The sequence below is a fragment of the Orbicella faveolata genome, unplaced genomic scaffold (genome assembly GCF_042242905.1).
Source record: "Orbicella faveolata isolate gen_17 unplaced genomic scaffold, um_ofav_v1 contig_25, whole genome shotgun sequence".
NCBI classification, from domain to species: Eukaryota; Metazoa; Cnidaria; class Anthozoa; order Scleractinia; family Merulinidae; genus Orbicella; species Orbicella faveolata.
In genome coordinates, this window is record NW_028301553.1 from 18,307,180 (window position 1) to 18,323,723 (window position 16,544).

The following is a 16,544-nucleotide window of genomic DNA, read 5'->3' on the forward strand; positions in this document are numbered from 1 at the left end:
GCAAAGCTCCGATGGGAATGGCCAATTACCTATACATTTACATTTACATTCAGAGTTGGGGTCAACAGCTTTAATACTTTGAAACTGACTTTCATGTCATTTTCTTCCCTTAATGACCAGTTAGTAGAATAAAATCTTCTAAAGTTAGGATGAAGAAACATATGACAAAGTCTTTATTTATTTTATTTGTTTAATTTATTCTGTTTCCTCCCGTCCTAGACTGAAATGACACATCGATTAAAAAAAAAAAAACACACACGCACAGAATTCACTGAGCGTACATAAGTATCTTGTTTGTGCAGCTGCCCAGGTTGAATAGAAATAAATAAATAAATACATACATACATACATACATACATACATAAATAAATAAATAACTAAATAAATAAATAAATAAATAAATACAGAAAGAAGGCATGATCAACTGACTTGAATGTTTTCCAGAATCCCTGTGGTACATGGAACTGCAGCTGACTCTGTGCCAGGTGTCCAAAGATGAACTGAATCTGACTGAGAACACTAACTCGATACTTCTTTACTTCCTGCTCTTTGTCGTTTGTCTCAGTTTCCTTATCATTGTCTCTGTTGTCTTCAGACTGATATCCAGTGTCTATTGTGTTCTCACTCTCAGACTTCTCCTCGACATCAACACCATCCTCTTCTTCTTTTACTGCAGCTCCCTCCACCTTCAGCACACCCTCACGCAGTTCAGGAATCATAAATAGCTATACCAAGCAGAACCAATGTATAACTTTAATTCTGAGCAGTGCATTCATTTGTTAATATTACAAATAGACATTAAAATACATATTGTATACATGGACATGTTAAGAAGATATTAGATTGTCATAGATAAAAAAAAACTTTCAGGTAATCTTAAAAAACACAGAGAGGTTTAAGGAGATATAGGTTATCTCTGTATATATTGCATAAAACGTACAACAGTTTTTAAAGACATGTTTCGGCATGCTTATGCCATCTTCAGTTTAATAGAGTGACTAATGATACGTGACACAAGTTATATACTACAAAATATGAATAAATTATTTACAATATGCATTACAAAACAGTGGAAACGGAAATTACAGAGTTAAAAAGGTGTTGAAGTGATGTAACTGTTTGTTAAGGTCAGGTTTGTTCTTACTAATATAAAAGGCTTCTTTAAGTTTAAGATCAATAGAGCTATTCGCTGAGTCTAAGATGCGAAAACAAGAAGGTGTGTACATGCCCCTGCATGAAGAAAATTGAGAAAGATGTTTAAAAATATGCGAGTTTTTATCGCTTACTGTATGTTCTTTAATCCTGGTAGAAAAATGGCGACTGGTTTCACCAATATAACAGGAATTACATCCCGCACAAGTAAATTGATAAACTACCATGGATTTTAGAGCATCAGGAGTACGATCTTTAAAACTGAACATATTCTTGATTTTGAAAGAAGTAAAAACTAATTTGATATTAAGATCCGTTTCACAAAAACGTTTAAGTAATTGCCGTAGTTTGAGTTCCGTTATTCTAGAGTACTGGCCGATAAAAGGAAGCTTAAAATAGCGTATATTGTTTTCATCATTAACGTTGCGGCTTTTTTGATCAGAAGGCTTGTTAAGATACCGCTTGAAGGTTTTTTCAATGATGTGTGAAGGAAACGAGTTACGTTTTAGAGTGTCCGAAAGCTTGATCAAATCGTTTTCAAAACCGGAAGAAGTGTTGTTGATTTTATAAGTTCGGTCAATGAGAGTACGGACAAGGCCAATTTTATAGCGAAACGGAGTGAAACTAAAAAAATTTGTTAAGAGACCAGTGTAGGTTTTTTTATGAAAAACTGAAAAAACGCAGTCATGCGAAGAGTTGTCAATCAGAACATCCAAAAAGGAAAGTTTACCGTCGTTCTGTTTCTCGAAAGTAAATTTGATGTTGGGATGTTGAGAATTGATGAATTCAAAGAAAGACATGGCATCCCGCTCATTTTTAAAGACGCAAAAAGTATCGTCAACATAACGCCTATAGAGTAAGATGTCGGCCTTGTTAAAATTATTTAGCCATGTTTCTTCGTGAAATCCAAGAAAAATTCTATGGCCTTCTGAAATTACATAAGAAACGTGATAATCATAGGCAACCACCTCTTAGACCCATTGTATCCTCTATTGGAGCTTACAATTATAATTTAGCTAAGTACTTAAGTTCTCTTCTTGTTCCACTTTTGCCTGATAAATATTCGGTTAAGGATTCCTTTTCTTTTGTTGAAGAGCTCAGGAGTTTCGATTTTAACAACAAGTTCCTTATTTCCTTCGATGTTGAAAGCCTTTTTACAAACATTCCGCTAAATGAAACTATCGATATTGCCGTTGACCTTATTTTGAAACATCATCCCAAATTTTCCATCAAAAAACCCGACCTTAAGAAATTGTTTTCATTTGCCACATCCAAGACTCATTTTCTTTTCAATGGTAAATTTTATGATCAAGTCGATGGGGTAGCTATGGGCTCCCCTTTAGCACCTATTTTAGCTAATCTTTTTCTTGGATTTCACGAAGAAACATGGCTAAATAATTTTAACAAGGCCGACATCTTACTCTATAGGCGTTATGTTGACGATACTTTTTGCGTCTTTAAAAATGAGCGGGATGCCATGTCTTTCTTTGAATTCATCAATTCTCAACATCCCAACATCAAATTTACTTTCGAGAAACAGAACGACGGTAAACTTTCCTTTTTGGATGTTCTGATTGACAACTCTTCGCATGACTGCGTTTTTTCAGTTTTTCATAAAAAAACCTACACTGGTCTCTTAACAAATTTTTTTAGTTTCACTCCGTTTCGCTATAAAATTGGCCTTGTCCGTACTCTCATTGACCGAACTTATAAAATCAACAACACTTCTTCCGGTTTTGAAAACGATTTGATCAAGCTTTCGGACACTCTAAAACGTAACTCGTTTCCTTCACACATCATTGAAAAAACCTTCAAGCGGTATCTTAACAAGCCTTCTGATCAAAAAAGCCGCAACGTTAATGATGAAAACAATATACGCTATTTTAAGCTTCCTTTTATCGGCCAGTACTCTAGAATAACGGAACTCAAACTACGGCAATTACTTAAACGTTTTTGTGAAACGGATCTTAATATCAAATTAGTTTTTACTTCTTTCAAAATCAAGAATATGTTCAGTTTTAAAGATCGTACTCCTGATGCTCTAAAATCCATGGTAGTTTATCAATTTACTTGTGCGGGATGTAATTCCTGTTATATTGGTGAAACCAGTCGCCATTTTTCTACCAGGATTAAAGAACATACAGTAAGCGATAAAAACTCGCATATTTTTAAACATCTTTCTCAATTTTCTTCATGCAGGGGCATGTACACACCTTCTTGTTTTCGCATCTTAGACTCAGCAAATAGCTCTATTGATCTTAAACTTAAAGAAGCCTTTTATATTAGTAAGAACAAACCTGACCTTAACAAACAGTTACATCACTTCAACACCTTTTTAACTCTGTAATTTCCGTTTCCACTGTTTTGTAATGCATATTGTAAATAATTTATTCATATTTTGTAGTATATAACTTGTGTCACGTATCATTAGTCACTCTATTAAACTGAAGATGGCATAAGCATGCCGAAACATGTCTTTAAAAACTGTTGTACGTTTTATGCAATATTTATCATTATTGCTAGTATTACGACCTTATCTCTGTATGTTGCTAGGGAAAAGAAGGACAGAGTATGAACCTTGGCAGATGAGACTGTCACTTTCTCTGAACCAACTGGTGAAGAGTAATCTAAGAATCAACACTCATAAGATAAGCAAAAAAAAACCCTTCAACCTCTGGGACTGGCACATAAAATTATTTTCATTGAAATGCTTGTATGCCTTGTTTTCAGTGCTTTACTTAAGGTCAGCCATAACTTAAGATGGAAAATTCAGGAAGCCTACCTGTTGAATTACTGAATTCATATAACATGTGGCCCCTGCATTCTTCAGACCCACATACCCTTTGTATGAGCGTGGCCCAATTGGAGGTAAATGCTCCCACTCTGTCAAAGGAGGATCTTCACCTATAAAAAGAAAATTTGAAAAAAATATGCCTCTCAACATGTATATCAGGAAGTGGGGAGAACTTCACTGCTACAGCAATATACGTGAGAAAAAGATAACCTTAAACTGTGACTAATTTGATATAATCATCACGTAAGTACAGAGGATTCCCTACAATTTACAAATGCCATGAACTGTTAACCTTGCAAGTACAGCTTGACAAGGAAAGTATAGTGGCAATTTGTCTTCTTTACAAACACAATAGAGGTCAGTATCCCAATTTCCTGCTTTGCTTACATGTACATGTACTTCCCATTTGTGAGGGGCTTTGCCCTACATTATTCTTTAAGTAAGTACAGAGGAATTCCCCACAATTTACAAATGCCATGAACTGTTAACCTTGCAAGTACAGCTTGACAAGGAAAGTATGGTGGCAATTTGTCTTTTTTAAAGACACAATAGAGGTCAGTATTCCAATTTCCTGTCTTGCTTACATGTACATGTACTTCCCATTTGTGAGGGGCTTTGCCTTACATTATTCCTTAAAAAACACAGTCAATGCAAGTGCAAGCTCTCAGCAAAAAATTAGGTCATTAAAATACGAAGGTTAAACTGTTACCAGAGTAGTAGAAATCAGTGAGGATGTCTGCTAAGACTTTGAGATTTTGAACACAACCTCGACAAAGTGCAACCAGAAGATCAAATGCAGCTACCAAAGTGGGTGCCGTGGAACAGATTGGTGTCACTCGCTTGTTCCATACCTCGTCTATTAAAAGAGGCAAGTAAAATCATGTAATACTTGTATCATAGCTAGAGGAAACCTGGATTTTATCTTTAATATTTAAATGTTTCACATACATGCTTAAAGGGTTCTGTTGTACAAAGTATTTATCAACCTAAGAACAGACTTGTAATGACTTATAGACTGTTTTTAAGTTTGGAAGATATGTTTTAGTAATGGTACGATAACCTGTGCCAAAAGTTATATTCACAATGAATGACTTATACAACTAGAATAATGAAGTCACATCAAACCATGTATGAACAAAAGTATGGTAAAATGCCAAAAACAAGCCATAAGTTTTGGGAGATGCCTATCGTGCATAAGAAAATGTTAATGCCAAATGATGAGCTGTCCATCCCTGGTTGAAACACAATGTCCAGAAAGGTTATATGCAGGGTTTGTACTCTTTGAGCCTTTTAAAATTCCATGATCTTTCTGAGTTTTCCATGTTCGCGCAAAATTTTCCGTCAATAGATTTTTTTAAATTTTTTACTGCAGTCAGATAATGAGTTACTTGTGTCAGAAATGTGAAAAAACTGGGGGTCACTGCCTTCGTTTCACAGACCAAGCATGTGGAAAACTACCCTGATTTTGAAAAATTGGCACACATACTGTAATTAAGCATGGTCTAATAGTTAGGTTTTTCTTGATTTTTTCGCTAATGTAGAAAATCGGTAGAGAAAATGATCCATCAAAAGAAAAATAAGGGCCACTGAACGTCGAAGATCGTTAAATCCAGGAAAAGCTGTGGCAATGGCCATCTGCCCGCCCTATCATTGTATATCACTGCGCACTCATGCATGATGTGGAGTGTGAATTTACATGCGCAGTAAGGATGCGCACAAACAATTAGTGCAAACGTCCTTAAGTTAAGCAGTTGTTCTTGCAGTACGTCAAAATACCTAAAAATGCTCCAGATGCATGCTTGTGTCTATTTCTACTGAAATTTAAGCCTGTTTCTGACTTGTCTGTCATGTTCAAATTTTCATCTTTTTGCCTTTTCATTTTCCGAAAGCATATTGCTTTTCCATGACTTTCTCGGCCTGGAAATCAAAATAATAAATTCCATGACTTTCCAGGTTTTCTATGACCTGTACGAACCTGGTATGGTTTATGGCTGGTGTAACTTTACGGTCAGTGAAAACTAACCGAGCAACTGTTTTCTGAGAGTCACTCATCCATGTGTGCCTTACATTTTCGACAATGGGTTTCACCAATGTACAACAACTTGTAAAGTAACAATGCATATGTTTATGAAGCCCTCCTTGGACAGTCTTGGTTGTGGGGTGCCCAGTTATGAAAAGCTGTAACTGGATACCTGTAATTGGACCCCCAAGTGATCTTGCAATTACATGAAAAATAGCTGTATAGAGAACCTATCAGAATCAAAAATTTTGTAACACAGTGATAATGTAGATACAATTAGTTATACAATAATTTAATTTAGCATGGAAGTTGGTCACAATGTCACAATGTAACTTGTTCACAATTTTAACTTTAGTAACTTGAAATAAATTATTACTTTAAATGGTGGTGTGCAGGCAGTACATATCTAAGAAGACATCATCCCCCAATATCTCTGATGAATTTTAACAAAATTGATGTTCAAATTTCAGTGATTTGAAGCTTTGAAAGGTCCTTAAATAACAAAATGTAGCACTTGAAGTTATTAATGAGCAATAGCCCTGCATCACCTTAACTGTGATCACGTTTTAAGGAGCACTGCATTATATGTAATTGGTTTTAAAAATAACAATTGAAGGGGTGAGTGCAAAACCATGCTAAGTGATGATTTGGGTGAAAAAAAAAAATTTTTTGCGAAAGCACTTAAATTTTTGTATGTGGTCTTCAATGTAATAGAAAAACGCGGCCCTGTATTTTTGTCGCTGGTTTTTGCTTCGTTTTCGAGTTATAACGTATGCAAAAATACTTGGCTTTTCCTGGCCATGTCTTTAGGAGTTTATTTGTTGAATAGCAAACAGGCAGACTGTTTATAGTGTATGAGGTCAAAATCAAATCTCACAGCATATATAGAGCGGAAATCTGGGAACAGATTGTTTACGTTGGTTACCGTGAGGTGAGCAAAACATGTGAATCGATCAAGCATCAAACGAAATACATCGAACAAAAAAGGGATGTGCCGCATTAGAGCTCTGTCAACTAATATCCAAGAAAAATACCCTCTGGTGAGTTGTGGCCCAATTGCCAAGTGTTGCTAGCGTCAAAGTTTGGAAAGCGAGAACTGGTTTTAGACTTATAAAATTTGTCTTGTATTGACCGCCATGTTTTCCCGCGCACGAGGTGTAAAGACCCTTCCCGTCATGCATTGCGATCACGTTCTGCAGACGTTTCTCGAACTGGTAACTAGACTGTTTAAACATAATAATGGCCAACAAGTAGCGATTGATTGTAACATAGATCTGTGATCCAGGTTGCGTTGATTTTATTTCAAATCAGCATGATTTGTAGTGTTTTGAGCTTCTGGGATCAGGGGACATGCAGATGTATGGAGACCCATATGTTGCGCAGAAGGGTTAATCTGTTAATCTGTCAGCCCTATTTATAGAGCGTTCTCAGGTGGAATCAACATCACTGAGCTTATACGTTGCATGAAATTACCATTTTGCTGTTTTTTTAAGTGAAACTAACATCCTTGCCGTCAAGCGTCAATGTGAAATCAACATTTTAACCTATTCAGACCTGAAATCAACATCATTGAGCTTATGCGCTGCTTGAAATCAACATTTTGTTGGTTTCTAGGTGAAACCAACATCCTTGCCGTCACGTGTTAACGTGAAATCAACATTTTAACCTATTTAGACCTGAAATCAACATCATTGAGCTTATGTGCTGCGTGAAATTGACATTTTGCTGGTTTCCAAGTGAAACCAACATCCTTGCCGTCACGCATTAACTTGAAATCATTTTAACCTATTTAGACCTGAAATCAACATCATTGAGCTTATGCGCTGCGTTAAATCAACATTTTGTTGGTTTCTAGGTGAGACCAACATCCTTGCCGTCACACGTTATCGTGAAATCAACATTTTAACCTATTTAGACCTGAAATCAACATCATTGAGCTTATGCGCTGCATGAAATTGACATTTTGCTGGTTTCTAAGTGAAACCAACATCCTTGCCGTCATGCGTTAACACGAAATCAACATTTTAACCTATTTAGACCTGAAATCAACATCATTGAGCTTATGCGCTGTGTGAAATCGACATTTTGTTGGTTTCTAGGTGAAACCAACATCCTTGCCGTCACATGTTAACGTGAAACCAACATTTAAACATTTTTTGACCTAAAATCAACATTTTTGAGCTTATAAGTTGCGTGAAATTGACATTTTGCTGCTTTCTAAGTGAAATCAAAGTTCTTGCGGTTGCGGCGGGCCGATCCTTTGTTATGATAAATCGAGGCGAGACTTCGACTTATAACAAAGGCCCTGCTTTGCTATTATAACAAAGCATCGGCTCTGTTTATCATAACAAAGGCCCGACTTTGTTTACTTGAAGGCCTCGGCGGGAAAACGGCGTTAGGTATTTTAATCAAAAGTGAACTTTGTAGAAAACGCTCCAAATTTCGCATGCAGTTTTGTTTAGGTATGTTTAGCAATGTCCGGTAGTTTTTCTGCTAAGCTTCGCTTCGTTTTCGAGATATTGCGTATGCAAAGACACCACTCGGTTTTCCTAGCGGTGTCTTCATAAACGCAGCAAAAATCAGCGGGAAAAATACAGGACCACGTTTTTGTATTACATTGAAGACCACTTGCAAAAATTCAAACCCTTTCGTGATAATTTTTTTTCACCCAAATCGTCACTTAGCATGGTTTTGCACTCACCCCTTCAATTAATGTAACTACGATCAGTTATCCTTACCACTACCATTTCTGGCTTTAATAATAAGTTTTGATGCAGGAAAGATAAAATCCTCCACAAGATCCTGAAAATCAAACATAATTTTACTTAAAACTATTGAAATACATTGTATGAACACTGTTGCAAAGGAGTGTATCTTGTCTAAAAGTTACATAGTTACCTCTCAAAAACTCAAATCTTGAGCCAGCTCAAACTAAAATTGATTTTCCTGGACTTGCATCTTACATTTACTGCACATGTAATTTTACCCACAGCAACTCTAACTCTTAACACATGTACCTCAAACCACTTGCTAAGCCACAGAGATTTTTCACCCGTACAGGTCATTATTGAAAAAAAAAAAACATTTACTCTCCATCACTTGAGCCTGTTGTGTGAAAGTCCAATGACACAAGCTTCCCAGAATCATTGGAAAAATGGTTTGCTAAAAATAATAAACTCTTCTCAAAAGAATAACTAGTTGCAACTGTGTATTGTACTTAACCCACCATAGTATTCTTCTGCTGCTTTGTTTGGGTTTGTTTTTATCTCCTTCAGATCTGTTATGATTTGTTGTTATGTCCTTCCAGTTTTACTCTTTTGGCATAGTAAAAATTAAACACCCCTTATAAGGTGCTATTCTTCGGACAATTTTCCAAATCACTGCAGGACAGTGATCTGTTCCAAAATATGAAATTAGCCTCTGGTGTAATAACTTGTTATTCTGAACTTTTAAAATTACTGTCGTAAAGTCCAGACTACACATATATTGAGTCCAAAAAGTTGCAAAAGGATGCACTTCACGGAGACATCACACATAAATCATATGAAGGGTTCTGTGATAGAGTGCAGAGAACAAAGCTATTTCTGAGGAATTGATTGATAAAACTATAAAGTTGAAGATGGTTGTATTGCCAAGATGATAATATGAAAAATGGCAAAATACTGATCATGAAGTACTAAAATATATCTATGTCGTCCACTTTCACTATGTTGTAACGATACTTGTACAGTGAAGAGAAGTAGGGCAATGAACCGGTTTGTCAACATAAACAGCAAATTTTGGTCGGACTGGTCCTACTAGTCAACTAGACACTCTAAGAGTGTTTACTCAGGCTTGGTACCACAGTATCAAATTGTACTTTATGAAAACATGAATTGGACACAAAAAAGCAAATTAAAGAATCAGGATATTTTAGCACAAGAGTTCTGCTTAGATATTTACTATTCAAGTTGCTTCATTGAGTATCCTCCTCATCCTATTGCAAGTTGTGAGTTTAAACCATTTTGGTTTAAGAATGAAGCACAGCTGTCTACCCATTCATGGAGAAGTTGTTTGCAAAGAATTTTCGAGGTCTTTTTGCAACTTATGGCAATTACTTTGTACATGCTAGCAGAAATTGTACGAAGTTTGTTTACTGGTCATGGTGATCCAAATAAATTGTGTAGCTGAACATCTTTGCCGTCTTGCGATCTTAAACCCTTTTCAAGAGTCATATCTCCTTTGGAGAGCGAATAATCCCTTTCGAGAGAGCTAAAACAAATCATGATAAACTCCTTCGTGAAAACAACAGTCCTGTGACTAGGCTCAAATTGCATTGCACATAATTTGCATAAACTATCAAGTTGTGTATTTTGCGGATAACTTCCAAGAATTTGTGACCCTTAATGTAGTTTATGAAGAAATATTCAAGCTACACATTTTTGCTGAATCAAGGCAGGAGTATTTTTAAAAAGGACTCTCATTTATAAGGGATTTATAAGTCAATGCAGATTTCCCTTAGGACTTGGCAAGAACATTGGTTTGTCAATAATCCCACACAATTCCCTGCACAATGTGCCTCCAAATTCACAAGTTACTTTTTTTTTTCCTGCACCCTACTAGAAAGCCAACTAACTTAGAGGTAAGATATTTAATTCAAGTTACCAAAAGTCTTATCTTTACAACTTTGGAGATCGACATATTTTGTGCGGAGCAAGAAACAAGTCCCATGTTTTTAATGAGCTACAAGTCCAAAAACGTTTTCGTATTTAGCTCGTTTTATTGCAATATGATTTGTTTTACTGCAATGTTCTAAATAATAACAGCAGGAGCCACATACCGTCATTGACTGCCTATTTTTTGCCAGTGTTTTCATAGATTGAACTCATACTGCAATTGGCTCAGTTGCTATCTCACGAGAACATTTCGAGTGTGAACTTTGCTTACCTGGCTGGCTTTCAAGCAATATAATTTGTGGACCGACCCTTTCTGAAAACAATCAACATCTTTGTATGTGAGATGAATGTATAAGGTGCGATTCTTGCCAAAACTTTCTTCGCAAAACACTGCATTCTGTCACGAAGAGCGAGCACTGTCGTGTTTCTTGTCCCCAGTTTCCATGTTCTGCGCATGGAATGCCTGGGACCATGACCCCCCTTTTGGCGACCAAAATGCTTGCATTTTGACTTGGGCTTTCCTACGGAAGCCTGAGTAAAAAGGACCACCTCCAGAGTTGGTCCCAAATATTTCGGTCGCAAGGAAATGAAATGGATCTTTCCAGTTAACTTACGACCGAAATTACCAGAATCTCAGGCATCATGGAAAGCACAAGTTTACTCCAGTGTCTCGCTTCTAGGGATATATCTTAATTCGGCAATCACGCCTGTTTGTTTAGCTGTCTTTCAGTTTAAACTACAGAAGTGTAGAAAATTTTCCACGGAGTGTCAAAATTTGATAAGAACAAGGATGAAACTGTAAAATTGGTCTGCAATCCTAAGGAAGCTATCTTAAATGGACTGGAACAAGAAAGCTCAACACAAAAATTAATAGCAAGCTGGGCCTCTGTGATTGTGAGATAGGGAAAAAACTTATGGTTTGTGAATCATTGCAGTTTTTTTGTGCTAGGAGAGAATTTTTTCCGGGCAAGTGAAAGTCATTTGTCTGAATGGCGAGTGCTGTCAAAATTCCATTGCTGTAATAAAATATAGCTTGTATTAATTGTGAGCACATTCATTGCCATTTACTTTCTGTCAATTCATATGCACTACTGAACCACAGGGAAAAATTGTTACTTAACTGTATTATCACTACAATTCTTATCACTATTTTGTTCAAAGACACGGACAAATTTTCCAGCAGTTGCATATATGAAAGAAATAATGTCACTTCAACAGTACATGTATAAGTGCCTTGGGACTGTTTTTGGAATGATCATCACTTATACTAGTGTATATCAATTAAGAATAAGATGGCATACATGATAATTTTTTGTGATGTCGTTGTTGTTGCGTGGAATGTTTTTGAAACTAAATACAAATACCAGCACACAGCCCTCATTTCTGCCTCCCCTTCATCAATGACCCCTCCCTTCAGACTGGCTGTCCGACACACTAACTGAACTCCAAGGGTACTGCAACAGCAACTCCACAATTATTATTTTTAAAAACTGGATCATTGGATAATGCAATTCAAGAGTTTCCATTTTTTTTTCATGCTCAACAAAATTTTAAATTTTATTTTGCTTTAATTTTCTATCTTTTGGGGGCATTTTTAATAAAACAATTATTCCACTCACGCTTGTTGGATATAAGGTGATTATAGCCAACTTGGCACTCAACACCTCGTTGGCTATCTACCATCTCAAATCCAACGTACACAACACACAGTTGGCAAGTTTATTAAACACAAAGATACAGCAGTTATTCTAATTTTCCACAAAATGGAAACAATGAAATCTAAGCAGCTTCATTCAAGCCATACATGTACATGTAACTTTAATGTTGGACAATCCTCATAACACTCCATTGTGCATACTGGCATTAATTATTAATACATGTATCAATAAGGTACAATTAACACAAAAAACAAACCATGTAAGGCCAGGAATACTGCTAGTCATTTCATGGTAATAAACCAGATCAAGCATACTTATTTATTTCAGTGGTGAGAAAGGGGAAAAATAATTAAGGAACACTTCATTCATTGATCTGAGGAGGCATCTGTAAACAGTGCAGAATCATGAACTGCTGTAGAACATGTTGACAGACTTTATCTTCTTTAAACCTTATCACTAAAATATTGCACATCATCACAGCCTTGTGAAATGCATTAAAATGTTCAACAGTGCTTTATGCAGAGAACATGAACTCAGACAAGTGTTCTGTATCGTCACCTTGATAAGATTAGGTCCATCCTTTTGTGAGCCAATGGCAAATTTCTTCTGAGCAGTCTGGAAAAGTAGAAGTTCTCTTGTAACTCCTAAATGGCCTTCCAACAGTGCTTCATCCACAGGTGAACTACCCTCATTGAATGATAGAACATGATCCTGAACAGAACATATTACACAGATGAAAGTGGATCATTATAATAACAATAAGTATTACAACTCCATTCTAGAGAATACAGCTGAAAAAAAAAATGTAAAAAAATTAATCATGTTGTTGACAAAAATATGTATGATAATATATGTGATATGTAAATCATCATATCAATGTCACATACAATAACTTGTCGTTGTGCATTGCACCACACCCAGCAGTGATGCAGACAATGCAGCCAATGATTCTTAATTGCACTTAGCAATTCAGAAGCCTTGTCTAGAGACCTAATACCTCTGATATCACGTAACTGACCTTATATTGCCAAATTTGTGGCCCAATTTCCCTGATTTCAATGCTTCCAAGGCATACTAAAATGTTACAATTATTATACCTAGCTGTACCTTTTCAGTATGCTTTTGCAGTATATCATAGTGGTTCAAGTATATTAAGTGGTTCACGTCGTGTTTTAATTGCATCATTTTGATCTCTTGTAAAATACTTATCATTTATCTGAGACAATATTACACCTGTAATAATTCACCAACAAGCATTTCACCACACTGAATAACTCGAATAAACAAAACGAAGAAAGGTCAATGAACGAAATGGCAAGTAGCTAATCCTGTTCTCTTTGAAAGCATAAAATTTGCAATGAAAGATGACCAAATGAAACTTGGTGAAGATTGGTTATCATTCAAGAGCTTGAAGAGCGAGCCTGTTGTTTCAACATCAAAAAGGACATAATCGACTAAAAATTTATAAGCCATTACTACCCCCTTAACCATCAGTTGAGTCTTCTTAATGCTTAGTCCTTACCATTTCAAACTCTTTAAAGGTGTGTTCTGGTTCTAAGTACAGAATTTTATCATCTAGTAGACCACGACACATGAACCAAAAGATCTCTCTAGAGTGGCAAAGAGGCAATTTCTTAGTATTTTCAAAGGGCCACTTGACTCATCTAGCCCCCGAGGGAGTTCATAATTTATGCTATGCAATTCCTAATTGTTTACAGGAATAGACCAAGCAAGTGATTTCTAGTAACCGCTATTTACTCGTCTTTACTAGTTTAAAAATGATCTCCAGAATGCACTCTATTTCTATTAGGGCTCTGTAATATATCTATTAGGTGTATATTGAATTTATGTCCTCCAAAAAGTACTGAAGTTGGGAAAAAAGAGTCTTTGGCATTGGAAATCTGGTTCAGGGGAGTTTAGCAGTCATGGAAATCTGGGTAGAAGGGAGTTCCTCCATATTGAATACCCAATACCCATGGCAAGATTAAAAGAGCCAGATCTCCATCAGGTCATACCATGATTTAGTTTTTTTACCATAATCCAGTGATATGAAGTCAGTGACTTGGTTTTGCAAAATCAGGACAGTAGACAAGGCTTCTGGTAAGTAGCTGTACCAGTGATCAGGGTGTTGGTGTTTCATTCTCTCACATCAGAAACATCTCAAAATTATCATAACCAACCTTCGTCTTTTTTAGCCAGCTTATTTCAGTGTTAAGCATCATTTCTGCTGTTGGCAGGGGACAGTGTGTCATGAAAGCATGTGCAAGTAATCTAAACATAAATAATCAGGGATTAAAATTGAGTTCAAGTTATACCAGTCCCAGTCTACATTAGTATATACCATGCAAGTGAATAGTGCTTTTCACATGCTCTGATTGGTTAACTTGGAGGTGATTAGCAATTACAATTCACCTCTGAGCAGCCGGCGCGAGAGATTTTAAAATTTCCGACCCCTTGTCACACATAAACTAACATTTTGGTCTGCTAATTATTCAGCTTGTGTGGTATATACTAAAACAATTATTCACCTCAGTGTTGCTTAAAGTAATGGATATTTACCTTGCCGCTTTGTGGCTCACCAAATATCCACCACTATTCACCTCCACTTCGGTGAATAATTGTTAATTATCTTTTACTCAGCTCGTGAGCGGGTGGAATTCAACAAATCCTGCAATCTGATTGGTCCTGGAGCGGGCAAAATTTTCTCATCCAGACCGCCACAGCGGGCAGAATCCTTCATGTTCATCTATTTTGGTGAACGAATTAGCGATAATTGTCAATCTTTTGCCCTTTTTACACTTCTATACACGTGTAGATGATTAATCAGTGCAAGTTTATCTCTATTCACCTTTAAATGGCAAGGAAAGTCACTGTAAGTAAATTCAATTGTTGAGCGTTTTTTGAAGTTGTGAGAATTTGTTTGGCTGTCTGTAGTTTGGTGCTGTAACGGTGCGCAATCCTGTGTGTCTCTCTGTGTACAATTTTAAGTAAAAAATGAGTCAATTTCAGTTTAGTTTATTTCTCTAATCATTGCTGTATTTGAGAAAATTTCTGTGGAAGACACTTAACGAATTTCCTCGCTATCTGCTACTCAATTTACAGTAGAAAGTCTGATTTTGAGTGGTGGGCAACAACTGTTTTTATAGTACAACTTCAAACTATAAGCTTACTTTATGTGAAATTTCACACTGGAAAAACAATTTTGGAGAACTTAACTGGTGAACTAAATGCAACTAACATAAATTAGTATCACCCAACTAGTGGACTAATGCAAATCCTGCATTTTGATTGGCTACGCTACCAGAGGACTATTAGTAATAGTCCTCGAGTAGCGAGATTGGCGCAATTGAGTGTGACGCTTTCTTTCGTTTTATTCCCAAATAAATATTTCTTCAACTTGCATTTGCTAACTTTATTATTGCCTTTTCTGCCCGACTAGTTGAGTGATACTAAAACAATTAGACCCTTCGCCTTCAAGGGCCACGGGTCTAATTGTTAAGTAGTTTGTCTTTGTCTAGTATCTTAGTTACTCTCTCGTTCCCTCATTAGATTTTTTTACAAACACAGGTTTGTAGACGGCAGGTAGGCCGATTCAATGACAGTTGCGTGAACAAACCCACTTGTATGCCAATTTACCGCAGGAAAAAAGATAAACATTTTATTGGTTGGCTTAAGGTCAGTCCGTATAGTGATAAACGGTGACCACGAGCTTGAAAATGCTGGCCTCGGCCTGCAGCCTCAGGCAGCTTTTTCAAGACCTTAGTCACAGTTTTTCACTATATGGACCGACCCTAAGCAAGCCAATAACATATGTTCACTCTATATTATTATATACAGTAACGGTCAAATGTAAGTTGACAGTCTCGACTCGAAACTCGACCCTCGATCCTCGATGCTTTCGAGAATCTAGAATCGAGTTTCAAGGCTCGAGTTTTGAGCTTTGAGTTTCGAGTATTGAGTTTTGAGTTTTGAGACGCTCGAAGAATTTTTCGAGAAAGCGATTTATATCTCGAATTCGTAACAATAGAAATAAACAATACCGCACATCATGTGGCTTCCTTTATTCGTGCAAGAGTACATGTATTTCATATTAAAGTCCAAATCGTTAGTCTGGAGTTGAAGTCTTGAATCGCAATTATATAGTATTCATCGCATAGAAAAAACAACACACATACGAATGAACCAAATTTAGAGAACGCAGCCTGCGAGCGTGAAATGATATTTGCAGCTCTTTCCGGTTCCAGCGAGCTCAAATTTCAACTTGC

At 36.5% G+C, this 16,544-nt stretch overlaps 1 protein-coding gene across 2 annotated transcripts in view; it reads right to left on the minus strand.

Annotated features, from left to right (window-relative positions):
• LOC110049637 (ubiquitin carboxyl-terminal hydrolase 9X-like) overlaps positions 1 to 16,544 on the minus strand; it is a 195,556-nt gene that overhangs the window by 39,321 nt on the left and 139,691 nt on the right. For both annotated transcript variants that reach the window (XM_089293533.1, XM_089293532.1), the window contains exons 40-45: positions 14,460 to 14,550; positions 12,838 to 12,990; positions 8,705 to 8,768; positions 4,656 to 4,802; positions 3,935 to 4,056; positions 430 to 725 (exon numbers count right to left, since the gene is read on the minus strand). In XM_089293533.1, the coding sequence (XP_089149659.1) occupies positions 430 to 725; positions 3,935 to 4,056; positions 4,656 to 4,802; positions 8,705 to 8,768; positions 12,838 to 12,990; positions 14,460 to 14,550 (873 nt within the window). The remainder of the gene's footprint in view (positions 1 to 429; positions 726 to 3,934; positions 4,057 to 4,655; positions 4,803 to 8,704; positions 8,769 to 12,837; positions 12,991 to 14,459; positions 14,551 to 16,544) is intronic.